The 19,907-nt window shown below is 37.7% G+C and overlaps 1 protein-coding gene across 4 annotated transcripts in view; it reads left to right on the top strand.

The window, feature by feature from the left end:
* The window catches only part of RPRD1A (regulation of nuclear pre-mRNA domain containing 1A), a 42,374-nt gene that overhangs the window by 11,018 nt on the left and 11,449 nt on the right, over window positions 1-19,907 (top strand). Inside the window, exons 2-7 of one of the 4 annotated variants that reach the window (XM_050890776.1) lie at window positions 576-705; window positions 1,434-1,540; window positions 1,623-1,717; window positions 2,681-2,807; window positions 2,906-3,081; window positions 5,955-6,066. In XM_050890776.1, coding sequence (XP_050746733.1) covers window positions 576-705; window positions 1,434-1,540; window positions 1,623-1,717; window positions 2,681-2,807; window positions 2,906-3,081; window positions 5,955-5,999 — 680 coding nt within the window. In that variant the 3' untranslated portion in view covers window positions 6,000-6,066. Of the gene's footprint in view, window positions 1-575; window positions 706-1,433; window positions 1,541-1,622; window positions 1,718-2,680; window positions 2,808-2,905; window positions 3,082-4,239; window positions 4,666-5,942; window positions 6,067-19,907 lie in introns of those variants that run through there. The other 3 variants (XM_050890775.1, XM_050890777.1, XM_050890774.1) reach the window with 3 other exon arrangements.

Raw genomic sequence — 19,907 nt, 5'->3', positions numbered from 1 at the left:
TAGGGATGGACTGTTCAGTTTGCTCAAATACAAGAATGAGGGGTGGTTGTATAAGACTGAGTGAAATTCAAACCGAAAGGAGGAGGTTCTTTACATGAATGATTGTGGATCTGTGAAGCTTCTTGTCAGAGGACTTCATGGGTGTATGAAATTTATGCACACTCAAAGGGAAGCTGAAGTACTTGGAAGAAATCCAGGAAGGCTGCCAAACAGACAAATCACATAAGGCTCAGGAAAACACCTGAAAATAGTTGGGGGCTGAACAACACTTTGGCATATCATGGGTTTTTCTGTTTATTTTTGGAGATGGTGCTAGAGGGAACTTGTGTCATATTATGAAGGAGGAAGAACCTGAGCAAAGAGTTACAGCAGAAGGGAGAGAAAAGCCAATGGATGACCAAAGTCTTTTCACATTTTTAAATACCAAATTAGAGTGAAATGTTGTAAACAGTAATGACAATAGGAAAAACACATTTGATTTGGTTTTATTGTATTTACTATAAATGTGGATAAATAGGTATTAGTTGGAGGAACTAAAATTTCTAATTATTCTTGTTTATCACTCTTTTTATTAGCAAAACCAAATAGGAAGCTGACATTCCTGTACTTGGCCAATGATGTCATACAGAACAGCAAAAGGAAAGGACCAGAATTTACGAAAGACTTTGCTCCAGTAATAGTGGAGGCTTTTAAACATGTTTCAAGGTACAGTAAACTGTTAAGTGCAGTGTCCTTCATCATACTGTATTTGAGGGGTATTTAGAGAAGTCCTCAGTTCATCTCTTCTGACCCACCTAGTCCTTGTGTGCTATTTCTGTGCCTGAAGTCTTGTTAATTTAATTTATTCAGTGTTCTTTTGATCTTTGGTAGTCTTAATGCTGTTGGATGAAGTTACGTAGTAAATTCATCTGCATTCGGTTGCTTTTGCCTTAGAAAGCTGTTAGCTATGCCTTAAATTAAGACTTGCTTTCAGTCTGTGTTTATATGCTACAGCAGTTTGATATGCTTCATTACTGGTGTTGCATGATTTGTTTTTCCCCAGCAGCCATTCATCTTGTTGCATGAGGATGCTAGAGTCTTGATACAGAATTATTTTCACATGGTACACAGCTGTTGAAGCAACACAAACCTGTTTGCAGCATTTGCGTAATAGCGTTACAGACCTACACATTTATGGGTTGAGCAAGCAAGCAGAAAGAGGGAATTGGGCGTTGGCCTTTTTTTTATGTGCTTGCTAAGACATCTTGAACTAGTCTTTGCTTTCTTTTCTTTAAAACATGATTTTGTTATTTTCTGAGATTATTGGACTTCTGATACTTTGATATTGCTAAGGTATGCCAAGGTCCTTCTGTTAAAGATAATCATATGGCAGTGCTGTACTTTTAGCTGTACTTTTACCTAGTGCTGATTTTTGCTTTTTTTCCTTGTGATAGTGAGTCTGATGAGAGTTGTAAGAAACACCTTGGCCGAGTGCTCTCTATCTGGGAAGAAAGGTCTGTTTATGAAAATGATGTATTAGAACAACTTAGGCAAGCTTTGTGTAAGTATTTTGTGTGTGTATGAAGATTCAGTCTCTTGTTTGAAATATTATTTCCCTGACTCCTCTGTTTGTTTTCATTTAGATGGAGACAGAAAGGTGAGGAAGCGCACGTATGAACAGATAAAAGTTGATGAAAATAACTGTTCACCTCGAAGTTCTCCCACTGACCCTCCACAGGTAAAAGCATGTTTATAGAAATCTGTGTTTGCATATGGTTTGATGTAGAATTTTTCAGTTACTCTTGTTTTTGAATGGTCTCTGTTTTTCTTTTTAATGAGGTATTGTTTCTGAGCAAGGGTGACTGTACGTGAAACTTTTCTTCACAGTAGTTTAGGTTACAAGTGGAGCATGCTGTAACTTTAGTCAGTTTGACACTAAACCAGAATCTGTGAACTATATATCCAGCTTTGTCCACATCAGAATTTCAGCGTTAGTTTCTACAATGTTTTAGGTTCTCATTTGGTTTCCAGGGTGGTAACGAGTAACACGTGTATTAAAATAAGATTGTTATCAATTATCAATAAAATATTTCTAAATGTTGCAGTCATGATGGTTGGGAAAAGTTCTTGTCTACCTTACATTGTTATGACTTTTATAATTCTTGTGGATCTTTTGTTACGGTACTGCCCCATCTCAAAAGGCTTTTTGTTATGGCAAGGAATGACTGTCCTCAAATAATCACAATTTAGTATGTTCCTCTGTAGCAGACACCTGGGCTTCTATGATCATCAGCCCTACTTCCAAAAGAAGTGCACTGATCTAGTCTGATGCAGTAGTGAAGCAAAACTAGAAGAAAAATAATTTCAAAAATGTATAGTAAAATAAAAGGTACTGTAAAATAATCACTACTGTCAAAAATAAAAGATTTATAAGTAGTCCTATACCAAGAATTTAAATGAAAAATCTATTTTAGGAAGGTGACCTTTAAAACTAGGAAGACTGCGATGTTGTTCTGAGAATTAATGGCTTGGTTTTGTTTTGTTTGCAGTCTGAGAGGGGATGGAATGTTGCTGTAATGCTGATATCGTAAATGCTTTTAAAATTACCATCAAATTGATTTCATAAGCTTATTGTGAAATACTGTTTTGTACTAGGATCTGTTTATTTAAACTAGTTCTCAATCTTGCATGCTTTTTTCAGACCACAGATCTCATTAGAGCATTACAAGAACTAGAAAACGCTGCCTCTGGGGATGCAGCAGTTCATCAGAGAATAGCTTCTTTGCCTATAGAGGTCCAAGATGTGTCCCTGTTAGACAGGATAACAGGTGAGGGTTGGGGATCCAGTAACTGAAATGCTGTTCTGAGAACTTAACAGTATATAATGAAATCATGCTTTACTTGTTTTTCTCTGCTTGCTTTTTAGATAAGGAATCTGGAGAGCAACTTTCCAAAATGGTAGATGATGCATGTATGTTGCTGGCGGATTACAATGGCAGGTTGGCAGCTGAAATAGATGATAGAAAACAGCTAACTCGAATGTTGTCGGACTTTCTCCGATGTCAAAAAGAATTCCTTGCAGAGAAAGAACATAAGCTGGAAGTGCGTAATGTTTTGTTTTAGTCCATTCTTCACTAAAGCTTGTTCTTGTAAATGTTTTTAGTTTGCCTAAACAACTTTTCTCTCCAAAGGTAAATATTTAATTGCCACTGTTAGGTCTTTGCTTCCAGCACGTTATTAACAAGATTTCTTTTGGTTCTAGTGTTCTAAATCTATTAAACCAGCTCAACATTAGGTAACGTTATAACTGTAATCACTTCAGTGTTTATCTTTCTGGTTTTTAGCCTATTCAGTCTTCATTATATCTACGGACTTCATTTTAGTAGTGCAGATAGAAAGTCTTATCCTGAATGGTACAGACTTAATTCTTCATAGAGTAAATTTTTTCTTGTTCTTCTCATTCATTGTTGTAAGTCTTAGTTATGTATTACATTGTTTAATAATATCCTTTTAGTGAATAGAATGATCTTTCTGGTAGTCATAGGTTTGTGAAGCCACTTAAAGGATACAAATTTAATTACTGGTTTCAGCACAACTTTTTAACCTGACTCAAGCATCCATTAAACCCAGTAAAATGTAGTTTTAGCTTTTACAGCCTCTAACACAGCTGGTAAGCAGCACCAGCACCATTAGGACAGGACAAATCGTTAATAAAAGAAGGATGCAGAGTGAACAGCTCATTATGAGCAAATGATCCCCTAAGTTATTCTGTTCTCTGCTATTACCAGTCATCTGTTTTCCTTTCCTTCTGTGTAATACTGTCAAGCCTCCTGTTGAACATCCCACATGTTCTAAATAGGTTCATAATTTCATGTCCATTGCTTCCCAAATCCCTTGTCTCAGCCTTGAGACATAGGTTCCAGCGCTAACTTGGGTATTACAGTAATAGAACTGAAGCTGCATCCTTTCGCAAGGGGGGATAGCTGAACAGCTGCGGCACCCTGTAACTGCAGCATGTGCATACATGGTGCACAAATTAATTGCTTTTCAGGTTTCATCATATAGGCCTGTCAAGAACATTTTCTTCACTCTGTGCTTTCTCTACCCTTTTATAACTTCATAACTTGAGTTCAGATTTCGTGGTGTCTTTGTTTCAGGAAAATATTGTTCACAATGTATCTGAAGTGATTATTCAGATCAGTTGTCATTCCTAGACTACTCTTATTTCCTGACATCCTTCCTTTCCTCTGTGCCTCACAGAAAAGCAATTGATGAAGGTTCTTCCTATCAACTTCACTGTGTTTATCCTGTGGGAAGAATATCAGCCAACTTCATGTAAGATAGATGGTATGCACAGTAGTGCTGATTGCACTAGCAACTGATCCAACTGCACAATGGAACCTGGAAGATTAAAGAACAGGAAGGCTTAAGCTTTTCATCACCTGCCCTACCTTCCCTCTGTGTAACGTGTTTGAAGGACAAGTTCCCACAGTACCAGTGTAGGACTGATTGTCTTGAGACACTTCTTTTTGTAGATCATTACCAGCAATTAGACCCTGTTTAGGTGTAATAGACCACTGGGATAGTGAGTTGCTCAAAAGGCAGTGACTTAGTCCTTCAGACAGATTTATACTTCTGTAAAAACAAGAGAGCTCAATTAATCAGAAATTACAAATGGAGTGCAACTGTGAACAGATTCCACCCTTGTTGGTTGTTTTCAACAAATACAGAACAGTTTAATTTCCCAATACTACTAGATCAACGTGTTCATAACTAAGAGAGAGCAATTGCTTATTCCAAGGCTGTCATGGTTCTTAAAACTGGGTTTCTTGGCTGAATTATTTAAACTGTTAAAAAATCTCATTCTAATACAGCACACTTCCAGTTTCAGACTGGTTTCAGAGGTATTTAGAAAGCAGGAGACAGTCTTCAGTATCTGTAGCAGTCTGTTTTAAACAGATGAAGTCCTAGGATGTTGAGGTAAACATTCTGAGGTTTTGACATGTAAGATCAGGATGTCTTCATGATACTGTCTACAGGGCCAGCTGACTTATGTTTTTTGGGTTTTTTTGTTTTTGTTTTTTTTAAGAAATGGCTATCTTCTGATGTAAGTACCGAGTATCTGTAGCCAGATGCATTTGTTTTCTGAAGCAAGGACTCTGGTTTTTAAAGTCTTAGGAAATACCATACCTCAGATGGAGCCTTCCTTCTTGGCTTCTCATTTGAAATAGCACTGGGAAAGGGCCTGTCACCTGATTCTTTGAGAATGTATTTCCTGAACTGTCTGTCCCTAGGTTTTGCTGCTCCAGTTTAATTTCTGGTGAAATTAATTTGTTCTAGACAAGCTTGTTTCCTTTGTTAGACTTCTGGCTATTGACATTTTTTTGAGTATAACATGGTCTCTGGTTGTAACATACCAAGTCTTCATTTCTTTCTGAATTAGTATCACCAATCTGTGAGTATATTGCTGAGATCCTACCTTATTGCTTTGTCAAACACCCAGGTATGGTAAGAAACAAGTGGTTGTATTCTTAGTGGAATCTAGAAATGTTACCTGCTGTTGACCTGGTTTAACAGTATGGGAATTTGAATTCCCAGAGAATTCTTGCTAACTTGAAACTTTAGATGGGAGCTTTAGACCTAAATTTGCAGATCTTCTATCTTCTGAAGAAAATTTACAGGTAAGTAACTTTGAATAACCAGTCTTTCCATGAGTAGTTTTTTTAAGAATAAGAGTTTCTCTAATAGTTATTTCTAAACAGAAGTGCATGATTCCCATCAAAATCAAGGTAATGTATGCATTAAATCTTGACAGGAAATTTTGACAACAGATAGATAATATAAGCTGTCATGTCTGCATCAAAAGCTAACTGTACTGCTTAGTAGGTGACTTTTCATAAGTCTGCTCTGGGTAAGTAGTGTCATCTTTAACTCTTAAATTGTTTTCTTTAACATCTGTCTAGCTTCTGTTGCAGGTGGTGGACATGGACCTATCTTCTAATGATGTCACCATCCATTAGTACACACATCCTGCTAAAAATAAATTTAAGAATCAAAATCTTGTATTGTCTGTTGTTTTTGAAAACTGAAGAGGAGGAATTCTGTAACTACTCATACAAACCTCTGCTATTTTCATCTATATTCTCACAAACGTTACTGAGTTTATGCCTGAGATGGATAAGTATTTATCCAGTGTCATTCCTTTTTCTTGATTAAAACTTTCACATGGTTCTTCCTAAAACTCACAAGTCCTTTCAGTTAAATCATTTAAAATTCCAAATGCAGAAGTTTGGGTGTCACTTGCATTGAAGCTGCCATTACCAAAAGGAAAGAGCTGTGAAAACAAGACTTTTTCAGACTTTTGCTTTTTAACTTACACGCTAGCTATTGGGTTTACATGAACATCAGAAATGAGAAGTGATGGATATAGAACTTGTCCTTCACAAGCACAATAAAGAACTTTTCACTTTATTAATGTACATCTATTTTACATTTTATGTAGGTAACAGAGATGATGTATTTTATAATTGCTCTTATGCCCCTTTAGAGCCCCCCTCAAACTTAGGATCGTCCTAAAGAGTGTTTTCCCTTCACTTTTGTAAGTTTCAAAGTAGTATAAATAAGGTTCAGTGTACTGTAGCTGTATCTGGAAACTTGTATAGGATTTATAGGTAGATGGGATTCTATCTGATAGAGAAAACGAAAATTTTTGCAGAAAGATTTTTGTAGGAACCCTTTTTTCTCGGAAATTTGAGGACTGAGATAATGTCCTGTTTTCTACTACTTTGGCTGACTCTTCCCTCTCTGCTTCCTCATTGTGTCCCCCTCCTGCCTCCCTGCCCATCCCCTAGTTTTTGAACAGAAATGTTGGTTGATCTGTTGATCTCACTGAAGGCTGATAAAAGCTTTTTATGTTATGCAGGAACAGAGAATTAGGTATACATAAACTAATATCCAGGTGCACTCATCTCCTTTTGATAAAGACTGTCCTGTAGACGTTCTAGAATTAACATGGCCTTAAAAATACAGGGATGACACGAACAAGAGAAGTACTTGATTTACTGTTTTTTTATATTGCTTTGCTTTTACCTCTTCTACAATCTTATTGATTACAGAGTACATAGATTCTTACTAAATTTCAAATAAAGGCTTTGATAGTTTGAAATCTTACATGACTTATTAATGAGTGTGGACAGGGGATCATATGACCTTTTTCTAGGAAAACAAGACAGTCTCCTCTGACCTTCACTTTGATGTTATGGCAAATCGTGGCATCGCTACACTTAGCATATACTGGATGACCCAGTTTCTTACATAGTGTTTCTATCAACTTACCACTTTAAATTGGGGACCATCTTGTCACTAAATCCAAGTTTTTATTAAGGAAATGCTACTCTGGGAGGCTTGCTGTGTTTTAGCAGCTTGCATTTAATTAAGACACTTATTGATGATGTTGCCATCTTGCATTCTGTATTTTCTACAGCTGTATAAACAATACTCATATCCTTACACTCACACATCTGGTTATAATTGTCTGTGGTTTCTTAGCATGTTGAGAGAATATTATATGTTCACTACACTTTTACTTCATGATTGAGCTTTATAACTCAATATAGTTTGACTTGTCTTCCTAAAGGGTTTAATTTTTCATGGGATTTTACAGGTAAACAGCAAGCAGTTAGTCATCCTAGTCTGTAGCTCTGGAGTCAAAGGCTTTTTTTTTTTTTTTTTTTTCCTGTTCAGTTCCAGCTTAATGGTTTCAAATGCAGGCACAAATGTTAAGCAAAGAATTTAGGGATGGCAGTGGTGTAAGAGGCCTCTTGTGTTTAGGTTTTGTTTCTCAGTGCAAGACTGGATTGATACTATTGTCTACTGTTTCCATCCACCATGGCCTTAGTCTTATCACAGGCTGTAGTGCTTTTCCTTGCTGGTTTTTTTTCTTTAGACACCTTATACTTACCTAGTACCTTTTGTATGCCAGCTTCTTTCTTTCAGTGCCAGATGAACTTAGGGTAATACATTGTCATGCTTCATACTTTTGAAGCCCACTTAAAATAATTAGGATTCATTTCTTCGTAGTCTTGCGGCTGAGCAGCTAAAGTATTTTGCTGAGCTTTGGTTGAAGTTGAGGAAGATTGATTTGTAGCTTGAATCCTACACTGCTTGTTGTTATGAGGTCGAGTTTGCAGCATTGTAGGTGATCTACAACTCCTTAAATGTGGCAGCACCACAGTAACTTAAGTGAATCTTGAGTTAAAACTGAGTTGTGCTGTACCTGCTGCTAACAGTGCAATGATTACAGAACTGGTAGCTGGGAAATATCAGGAAGTGGGCAATAAGGTTCATCCATACTCATTAGGACTGTTTTGAGTATTTAAGATCTTCTGATACATGCTTGGCAGCAGAAGACACTCTGTAAGTAGTGATACCAAACAGACCAGAAATTGAAGCTGGCTCGACAGTGCTTCCAGTTCAGGGAGTATACGACTTCTACTGAAAGAGGTGTTTGAATCAATCCAGATATTCTTGGGCTGAGGGGAGCATGACTGTGGATCTCTTTATAATAAAAAAGGGAGGAGAGCCTTCACCAGAATTATTTTTTCTTTTGTGGGCCAATTTCAAGTAACTTTCACTGTTTTTCAGAGAAATGTATGTAGCTCAACTATCAGGAAGGAAATGTAGGCTAAGGATCTCTAATGGACGGATTCTCCTCATTCTAGTTCTCCCCATCCTACCCTGTATGAAATGGAATATGAGTCACAAACAGGCCCCTATGCTTAGAGATTTGTGTAGATTGGTTCAAAGCCCCTGCTCATAGGTTGGCTTTGAATGACCATTTGAGATGCTTTGTGTAGCGTAAATGCTCTATTCATCTTAAAGTTGAGTCGCACAGTGCATGTCCTTTAGTGAATATAATCACTGGGGGTTTTGTGTTTCTTCTAAAAAAAAAAAAACAAACCAAAACACCAAAACCATTAAAAAACAAAACTAACGCCACCACCAACCCACCCTCCCCGCCCCCCCTCCCCCACCCCCCCCCTCCAAGCCCCCCAACTAAATTTCAGTAAGCTTCAGTAGTTTGGATTATCTACCTGAAGATGACTGGGGAGAATCAAGCAATCACTGCAATACTCATCTCTCCTTAAGCTTTATTAGGTTAGAAGTTAAAGAATATGAGGGGATGTTTAAAATCAGACACAGGTTGCATCTCTTATCTGCAATAGAAGTAGGCTTGCTAAGCATGCTTATAGGTTGCTAACCTACCTTGTAAATGTGGTTGTTCTTTTGTTTCCATGAGCATTTTTTTCAGTGGCAGGAGATACAGTTGTAAAGGTTAAGTTTTGTAGAAGTAATTTGCTGGACTAGAGTGGAGAACAGCAGCCCTTATGTCAAACACAGCAAAGCAAAGTCAAGTGGTCAGTGTATTTTGTTCCTCTGTGCTGTACCCATTTTATAAGAATAATGCTTATTTGCCCCAATTCTTATAACAACTGTATAACCTCTCTGTACTTGAGCAATAAATATCCCTTTTTTTGTATTGTGACTTAACGACTGCAGCTTCAGATACCACGGTACATAGTTCCTCAATTTGTACCTGAAAGAGTATTAGACTTCAGAGCTCTATGTTGTCATTCAGAGCCACAGAAACACTTGAAGACTTACACTTTTTAAATTGAATTACCAGATATTTGAGTATAAATCCTGGTTTTTCTAACAGATTGGACAAGTTGTAGGTTGTACTTTGCTCATCCTTGTAAAATAAGGATAACCTTTTGCTTTGGTTCATCATGTTTTAAAGCATTGCTTATCACATTGAAGATGCTCTGTTTTTGAAATGGGGTAATAAAAATATGACAACTTTCATATTTATAAAACTTTTAACCAATTTCACCCTTATTTGTGAAGGGTGGGGTTTTTTAACCTTAACTCTGCAGCTTACCCATTACTCTTTATTTGAAAGGAAAAAAAAAAGGTACAAGATGCCGGGTACTTTAATCTCATACCTTTGAGGTATCTTTTGAATTCCTTGTTATAAAAATACAAAGAGAAGATACTAGTCTTATCTAGGTAGGACTTGCTGTTGTTTGTGAGACTTTTAGACAGAATGTTCATGGCTGTTGGAAGCCAAAAACTTGATACTGTTAACCAAAATGAATGGATCTATTTGTGTCATCCTCAGAAGAACAAGTTTTGCAGGTATGTAATGGATTCAGTTTTTGTGCAGACATACATCTGAGATGATGGGAAATTGAAAATGGAATAATCAGTACTCTATCTAGAACTTACTAAGTTTTTGAAGGGCAGCTATAGATTGGCAGGTGACTTCGTCTGGTGCTTTCTGCAGCAGATGTTCCCTTTGCTTTGATCAGACGTCTGCTGGAAGAAAAAAAACCCCCACAACTGGATATAAGAAATGGATGTAAAAAATACTGAAACTGTAGCGCCTATTTATGTCAGTAGTATCAATATAGTTTTTCAAGCTAAGACTACACGTTCTTTACAAGCCTTGATTTCCCACAGTAATACTGTTGCTGTTTAGACTTTAAAGTTCTGATGTTTGTGTCACTAGACCTATTAAATGTTAAGAACATATTTTTTTTAATCTGTGTGGTGAATACAAAGTCGGCAGAACTGTAAACCCTGCTTGTATCCCTCCAACAGGTAGAAACTTGCTTTTGGAATTGTTATTTGTTGAAGCAACTGTAAACTCTAAATAGAAACATAAGGCTACACTGGAATGACAGGTAGTAACTACACAGACTAAACACTGGGCTTTCTCACTCAGTTTGAGAGTTACAAGGGAGATGTTTGTAATCTAGTTTCAAAAAAGAAACTGAACATTGTGGATGGAAAGGAAAAGGGAAGGGAAGCTATCAGAAAGCTCTGCTCTACGATTTGAGATTACTTGTATAAACAAACTGAATAGAAATATGTTTCTTTAGCTAATGTCTTCTGGTAGTTTCGTTTAACAGGAAAATAAGCCCATGTGTATTCAAAGATAATTGTGTTTGACTCAAACGCTGTGCTCCTTAGAGTTCTCTTTAAATGGTGTGCTAATTAAAGCCTGTGTTGTTAGGCTGACACTCAGAAGTTACACTTGGAAAATTTTTCTGCCATCATTAAGATCTAGAACTTTATAATAATTTTTTTCGGTCTAACAAGCTTTTATATGAAGTTAAAAGGAAGCACTGCACTCAAGTTACTCTTTACTATGACCTGTACTGGTAGTTAGAATTTTTATTTTTTTTTTTCTGGATTTCTGATAATGATTTGGCTGGTTGGTTGGAAGGACTGACGAGAAATGCTTCTAGGAATCTCTGATGGAAGAAAGAAAAGAAATGGCTAGAACATCAGCTTGCTTCTTCTCTCAGCCTTGCTGAAACAACACAAAGCAGATTTCATTCTATCTCAGTTACAAACTTCTGATGTTTCCACTTAAAACCAGCATAGTGTTAGACAGAAACAGAGATTTGTTTAAAGGCTGATGCAGAATGTGGTAGCACTCATGCATTTGTGGACAGGGCTGATACCTTTTTGAAGGATTTGAATGTGCACAGCAAGGAGACAGTCCACAAGTGGACAACAACTAGCTGTTCATGAGACAGCATTTAAAGAAAACTTGCATCCAGTGTAGTCCCTGTAGATCTTGGGCAGAGTGCTCATATTTACCTCTGTCCTTACATATACATGGGAAAATAATTCATCAGCTTCTGTAATAGTCTGAGGCGGCAAATATTTCAGAGCCTGTTAATGAAATAATAAATCACCTTTTGTTATTAGTTGCATTTTAATGTCAGCATAGGGTAAAGTAAAGTTCTTACTGGAAGAAGGGTTAACTGGCGCAAACTAATTAGTTAAGTACAGGTGATACATTTATGACAAAAACTTGTTTGCATTTTTAAAAAAATTGTATTAGTGAAATATTCCTGTTCTAGAATATGTCAACATTTTCTGGTGTGTAAGGACAGTGCACTTTCCATGTTGTTTTTTTTTTTGTTTGTTTGGTTGGGGTTTTTTTTGAAACCCAGAGCTTGAATTGAAATCCATCTATTACTAAGTCCATCAGTTATGGGTAAAAAATCACTGAAAATAAGAACAACATTGAAGAATTCATATGAATCTTGCATGACTGAGATAAGGATTGTTTTTAGTTTTAATAATTCTGTTGTCAAAATTATTTGAGCTCATATAAATCAAAATGAGTTAGTTCATAGCTGAGCTTCTTTAGTCAGGCACCAAAACTATTTTGTTTTCCTAGTTTAAATTCATGATGATCTTATGTAGTGGTACTGCTAAACTAGTCACAAAGTTTATTGTGACCATTTCAGACATCTTTTATGGTCTGTATGCTCTTTTCAAGTAGCTACTGATGATCTGAAGGACACCTTCAGCTTTTCTGTTAATTATAAATTCTCCATCTGCAGTTCTTAATAAAGGTACAAGTAAGTAGACAAACATTAGCCAACAGGTGGAGTTTTAACACATCATGGTAGTGAGGTCTTTTTGTTTGACCGGTAGCTCTCCAATGTGCTTTTTTAAAGTAACCTGTGCTAATTGCTTAAGTAGCAGATCATGGGAATTTGTAACTTCCATATCTTTTCAGCTAAGGCTGAATGTAGAGCGCAGAAATACTGTTCAGTAAGACTCAAAGTGAAACTGAATTTTATAGATCAAAAACATCACACTTACACCAATGTCTAAGTCAGTATAGTAAACCTGGGGAATTTTACTTCAAAAAATAAAACAAAATCCGGACATTTTATAAAGTCACCTACTCCTGGTTCTTAAAAAGAGCTCAAAGAATAGTAGGCCACTTCATGGAGCAGTACGCCGAGAGCCCCAGCTGAGAAAAGATGAAAACTGTTAGGGAAAACAATGCTTCTCTTAGCTGGGCTGTTGCTGAAAAATCCAGTTCTTAAAAACTGTCTTTATCTTTCTGTTAAAGCACACAGGTGAAATACAGAGTTTTGAATAATGTTTTCTTTCAGCTAGTAGCAACTGTTGGTTAGTTAATACTGGCCTGATTCTTAAAATGAATCTCCAAGAACAGTGATAGCCTTTTTCCCTGGAGAAGCCAATCTGGAAGGCTTACCTCCATGCTGAAACACACACACAATGTGCGTACTCTGAATCAAAATGCTGAGGGGGGAATGGGAGGAAGAGAACTGCAGGGCTTTCACACGATGCTACAGCTGCCTGGTAGAAGTGTTTATTCTTGCATTGATTGGAACGGGAAGCTGAGATTTATGATCATGTATATGTTTATACACACACACACACAAACTGTTATTTCTTTTTTTTTTTTTTCCCTAGCACCTTATTTCAAAATGTGTTGTCTTAGAAGCTGGATTATTTTCTTTATACCTAGATTTCCCTGATTGAGTGGCGTATGGTACAGGTGTCTGCAGGGGGGGAGAACAAATTGGAAGCTATGAATTAAAACATGGTTGAGGACAATGCGAAAACACCAGCTTTCATTGACTGTCTCTTGAAGCTGTATGCATTAGTTACTCTGGGGGGTGTAATGGAACAGTAAGAGAGCAATTGGGAGAGCTATTTCAGCAGCAGTGAGGAAACAATGTATTCCACATCTGTTGTGTTTGCTGAGAATTAGTTTCTTAGCTGGAGAGAAATGGAAGGAGTTCTTTGTAACAGGAATGCTCACCATCACCCAATAAGTGGTCCTTACACTTACCTTAAAATTTAATTCTAGACCACAGGAAGGGCCAGAGTACATTTACTTCTGCATTCAGGCTGAAACAGTTGCAATGTTTTTCAGTTCTGCCAGAAGTAAAAGAATACTGGATTAGTCTACTGTGGAGTTGTTGGTAAAGTTTTTCCACTGCCAAAATCTGGAATGCTGTGGACTAAAAATTATGGAAATCAGGAGAAATGGAATGTACGGAAACAACAGGATGATGTATAAATCCTGTAAATGAACTCTATGTTGTCTTGGGATTTCATTCTACTAATACAGTATGAAGATGTATCTCTGAGATAAAAAGTGCATTAAGTTGACTTGATTAGAGAGGGCAAAACATTTTTCTAACACTTCTCAGCTACTGCTGGCAGTGATTGGCGGAAGAGGAGGGAGTGAATTGCTGTTACAGAAGGCTTATAGGTATTGTGCTAGTCTGATTTCCTGGGAGACTTGACTGTTGAAGTCATGCTGTCAGTTTATCAATTCCTCTTTCATTTGACAGGGATACAACCTTAATAATTCAGTTCCCTAAAAGTTTGATAAAATTAGTTTTGTGAATAAGTGGAGAGAAGAGAGGCCCAAGGGAATGCTTTAGTAGCTCTTCTCCCCTCAGTCTGCTATCCAGTCAGCCTGTGTAGTGTGGAACCAGCCATAACCTCTGCTGCTCTTTGCAACAACAGTAGTTGGGCAACGTAGAAGACATCAAGGGATATTGGGATGGGGGGGGACAGTTGGAGGGGGCACACTGGGTGGGAGTTACTGTGGGATGGAGAATTGGGCTAACTGGGATGGAGTTAGGACGTTCAGTGGTTTCTTTACAGGAATCAAATAGCATCACCATTCACTGAACATCCTTTTACCACTGTGCTGCCTCATCTTGAAGAAATGGTACTATTGAGTGTGTAAAATACTTGCCTGTGATAATGGGATCGAAACAGTATTTCTCTGAAAGTATTAGTCTGAAGAGCCAGTGTTTTGAGCTGCTCTCTCCAACATCACTAGCTACTTTATTTTCTTGCCTGATTCACTATTAGATTAAATTCTTGTTTGTTTTTCACAAAAGCACCTTTCTGTTTCATTTGCTTCATCTGTGAAATTGACCTCACAGCAGGTTCTAAATTCTCAGTGGTTTGGTGATTTAGAAAATACATTATGAATTCAAGTTGATTTAAAAAACCCTTTTGCACAGTTATCAAATAAAGTACATTGCTCCATCAAGAAAATGAAGAAAAATCTACTGTCGTAACTTTTTCAAATTGAAGAAGAGCTTCAGTATTTGAAATGGGATGTTACATTTTTAAATGGGAATATTTGGAGCACTTTGTTGTCCATGTGTCAAAAAGGACTTCTAGTTACTTGTTTTTCCACACTTTTACGCTATCAAATTTAGAAGAAAAACACTTTTTTTTTAAGCCAATGAGTGGTATTTTTGAGGGGCATAGGCAGGAGAGGAATGTACTGTGACTTCCTAGGCAGAAAATTTAGTGAACATAAGAGACATAAGTTTAACATTTTTGTTAGTGGACAAAATAAGGACTCTGAGGAGATAAATTACTGTTAACAGCATTATCTGGCCCCAGCCTTATCTCCCTGAATCAGACGGGTTTCTCAGTACAAAAGAGATCAGTTCCCTCTCCATAGCTGGGTTTGTTTGCCGTAGCGTACGCATCATTTCTAAGTGGGGGTTAGGGAGGAAGCTGAGAAGTAGGAAGAATGCCACGTGCTTTTGGAATAATGATTGTAGAAGTTACAGTAGATGTGCACCAGAGGGCTGGAATATTAATCAGTATTTTGTGATTTAGCACAAGTCCTGAAGTATTTGAAGCTATTCCGTGAGTCTTTGATTTAAGTGTAGGCCAATGTTAACTAATAGATAGAAATCACTGTAAAATGAAGCCTTTGATCTTCCTGCAAGTTAAACGTTTCCCTCTTGTTTTGTTTTGTTTTGTTTTTTCCTCCTCCCCATGCATCCAAACCAGACTTTTGTATGCTGCTCCATCTTTGAGGCCCTGTAAACCAGATGTGGAGATTCAGTTTTGCAGTCAGCACATGCAACAGTTTTAAAGCTCTGCTGCATGCAGAGTTTGGGGGTAGGAAATATGTAGCGGCTGCTTTGTTAGTTATTACATTGCAAGAGGGAGAGAGTGGTCCTAGAGGTCAAGTAGATACTTACTTTGCTCTAGTTCCTCAAATGTTAGGTTCTCATTACCCCTCTCCATTCCTAATTATGTATTTCTTTTCATGCTTTGTTTCTCTTCAGTCAATAGCATTTGGATAAGGTTCATTTTACTCGGGCCCAAATACTTCATTCATCAGACAGCAAAGGAGGTAGAGGGACAACATCGTTTGTTTGTTCCAGAGTTGTGCCTGCAAACAAGTTCTTGGATTTTATGTGGAGCACTGAGCTCCTTGTAACTTCTTTAAAAACAAGCCTCAGAGCTGTCCTCATCTCAATAAATGTGAGCCCTTTGATCGTGAAGACGGTAGAAGGCAGAAGACTGAGCAGACAGTATAACTCCCCCAAGCGTTACACTTGGCAATGTTTCAAACACACAAAGTTTTAATGTAATTTATTTCTAGGTTGCTAGTAACTACCAGAGTAGGAGGAATGATTCTGCGAGGGCAGTAGACAGGAAATCAGTCGTTTCCTGTGTCACATCCCAATTCACTATTTGTAATCTGCCCCATCGCTGCTTCTTTTCTGCACTGTCACTTATTCTGCTTTCTCCTCAAACCGTGGTCACTAAGAAAACACTGAGAATGTTGCATTCGTGTAGAATCTCCTCTTCCTTTCCCTCCCTCCACCTCGTCTTTGCTATCCTACACATCAAGACTCAACAGTGAAGCTGAATCTGGTGCTATTCATTGTCTAAGAGCTCAGATTATCAAGGTGAAATCTGGCTAAATTCTAGATGTATTCTAGAAACATCATAAAATCTCCCATTTTAAGTTACCTGTTTTCTGATGGAGATAATTGACATCCATCAGCCATAGGGAACCGTGGTCAAAAGGTGGTGGCTCATTTATAAGGTCAGTATATTTGATAGATAAATAGAGCGAGCTGTGCCATCATTGTACCAACTTTATTCTGGAGTATTTGGCCTCCCAGATACTGATAATCATTTGGCATCCAGAAAAAATCAGGGGTTTAGTTAAACTGGTATTTGATGAGTAGCTTCCAGCCATATCTTTTCAGTCTTTCACTCATCTATGATTCCATAATAACGAATGTAAGCAACAGATACTGCATGGGTGCCAGTAAATCATGTTTTCGTCTTTTCCCCATTTTATGCCTTCTGCCCTAGGAAAACTTTTTGTTGGTGGTGGCGATTTTTGTTGCTGATGTTTTTTTAAACCAGCGGTACATTAAACAACCTTTAGTTTTAAACAATTTAGATCTAGAAGCTGTACCACTGTAATTAGTATTGTGTACACTGGCTGTTCAGCAAAACAATTTAGCATGCCATCTTGAAAGCCGGGCATTTCTTGTGCTTGCTGTCACAGGTCATGTAGTGAATTGAGTGCCATTTCCAGTGGAGGAACCCATCATTTAGCATAGGATGATATTAGATGCAACCTCTGTAGAGAGAATTAAATTCTGTGTATGTGTATACCTATTAATTTGCTCTCTTGGCCATAACACAATTACTGTCCTTAGCTATGGCATTACCTGAAGATGCAGGAGTGGAAAGTCACTATTTATAATGTTCTTACCTGTGGAAGAAATCGGGTGTTCTTGCTCAGCAATGTTATCTCAAAGCCTTTTTATCCTAAGGCTGAAAGATTGTGGAACAAAGCACAAACAGTGATGCAGGTACAAACTCAAAGCAGAAAGTCCAGTCATTACACACTGGTTTGGTTCTGGGGAACCTGCATGAACTTTTTCCGACAACATGTTCCTCTCAAGAACTAATAATTCCTGATTTTGTGGATTTCTTCTTGTGCAATAGTGCTACCTTAAAACACAGACAGCAGCAAGAAATTTAATGTGACTAGGCTATCCTTCAGAAAGTAGTCTTTAAACCACTACTCCTTTGGTTTCCTGGCTAGCTTCTCACCTGTAATTTACATGGATTGTCAATGCATTCTCTTGTTGCAATGCCTGTAAGCGAAAGTCATCCTAATGCCATTGAAAATCTAATGGGCTGTTTCTTCTGTAGCCGTTTTGTACCCATGTTCTCAGCATTTCTAGAAAGAAGCACCTTGAAACTTCTTTTTACCTCCTGGCTGATTAGTGTCTTCTGCTTTATGCAGAGAGAAGAATCCAGGCCAGTTTTGCAGAACACTGAGATCTTCCTTTATTCCCAACCCATACTCCAGTAGAGCTGTTACGCTTAGTGCTAATCCTTGAGTCCTAGAGGGGTGCTGCTTTATTATCAGGCTAATCAGTGTTACTAAGATTGGACTCCAAAGGATTATGCAACTGCTTTCAAGCCAGGTAGTTGAAAATTGTTGTTTTGGTGTATATGCAAAACATAAAGTGATTATTAGCATAATTTTTTTCCAAATCTTACGGTTCAAGATAGAGAAGCTTCCTGTCAGTGTGCTGACTAGGAGCATCTTATTTATTCCATTCATGTCCTTTGCGTTCTATGTATGCATGTACAACTTGGCAGATATCCTAGCCTCAAATCCTTGAAGCCATGCTGGATAGCAGCCACTGTAGTCAGTGGAAAATTAATGTTCTTTTCCTGCAACATGATCAGAAAAATTGTACACGCTCAATAGCAGCTGTAGGTTTTAACTTTATTCTTCTGCTAAAACAGTAAGCAATAATTCTTGGGCTTCTGAGGGTAGTTCCATGTGTAGGCTGTAGACTAATCTTGATCACTTGAACTTCAGTTTTGGAGTTACCCGTAAGTATTCATTGTCTTCTGGTGTCTGGATACCTAACATCCAGTTAGGTAATAATTAAAAGAGCAAGAGAGTTTACAGAAACTACTCATAAAAATACCAGAAGTAATAAAGACCGAGATGTATAATCTAGGTTTTAGCTATCTTCATTTATAAAATGCTGAGCACAAATTCCAAATTTGCATCTTTCAATGTAATTGATAAAGACTTAGGATTTAAATATGTATTTGTTAATTTAAGAAATCATAATTGTATTATGTGATTTAAGATTTAGAGCAAATTTATTTTCTGCATGTGAGCTAGTGCCCAAGTTTCAGTAGGAGACAGTTGCTGGAAAATACTGAATTTCATTAGAGCTCCAATAAAAACAAAGCCATCAGTGAAAAACATAAACGCACAGACAAACTGTTTTGAGGGACAGCAGGCAGGCTTTCTGTGCTCTAGTGGGAGGGGGGATACTGTACAATTCTGACAACTCTGCGAGGTCCAAACTTGCATTAAAACAATTTCTGCAGGAGATATGTTCTACACAGCCCACAAAGTGTTTAATGGCAGAAAAGCTTTCTCTTACGCTGCTGCATACAGACTTATTTGTTAAAGCATGTTGCCCACTTCATGGCATAGGTGTGTTTAACAATACTTTTTCTTCCAGTATTTGAGTACCTAGGATGCTTTTATGCTACGTCACACAGCTTTTGCCATGTTGCACAATGAGCTTTCTCCTCCAAAGTTCAGTTGATCTGGAAACGTAATGAGATATGCCCTACACAGTTGCAAATTTCAACCTATATATGAATGACTGTGGGGAGGGGTTTTTTGCTGGTTTTACTTGGCCCCATTGTCGTGTCTCTTCTTGATAACGTAGCTGCAAGCAAGTCACTTCCCCTGAACAGTGGCAAAAGCATGGTTTTGTGGTTTGTTCTTTTTAGCTGTGAAAGGGGGGACAGTTGTGCTTGCTCTGCACCATCAGCCGTTACTTGCCCTCTCTCAGCGGAGGCTCCTCTTGCTATGTTGTTGCAATATCAAGGACATGCTAGAGCTAGCTGGGAGTCACTGAGGGCCTCATTTGGGCTGCTAAGCCCCTTCAGCTTGCAGTGCCTGGCTAGCTTGATTTTTTTCACTCGCAGATGGGTTTGCAGGGTGCCAGTAGAGAAATTACCTTTTGCTTTACAAAAAAAAAAATTTAAAAAAGGTGAATGCAGGGTGACTCTTACAGTCACTATTTAAGACAGTACCTTAAGTTTGGGTGCAAGTCTTTATTATAAGTCATGGTTAAATCACAAATCATTTACCATAAGCATACCTTGGATTTAGTGCTGTTCATTACCACGTTTCCCCTCCTGCATGGGGGAAATGTTGCTCTTTTGCATGA

This window comes from Gymnogyps californianus, chromosome 2, assembly GCF_018139145.2.
Source record: "Gymnogyps californianus isolate 813 chromosome 2, ASM1813914v2, whole genome shotgun sequence".
Lineage (NCBI taxonomy): Eukaryota > Metazoa > Chordata > Aves > Accipitriformes > Cathartidae > Gymnogyps > Gymnogyps californianus.
Note: the sequence above shows the minus strand (reverse complement) of the source record. Positions and strands in the feature narration are given on the sequence as shown.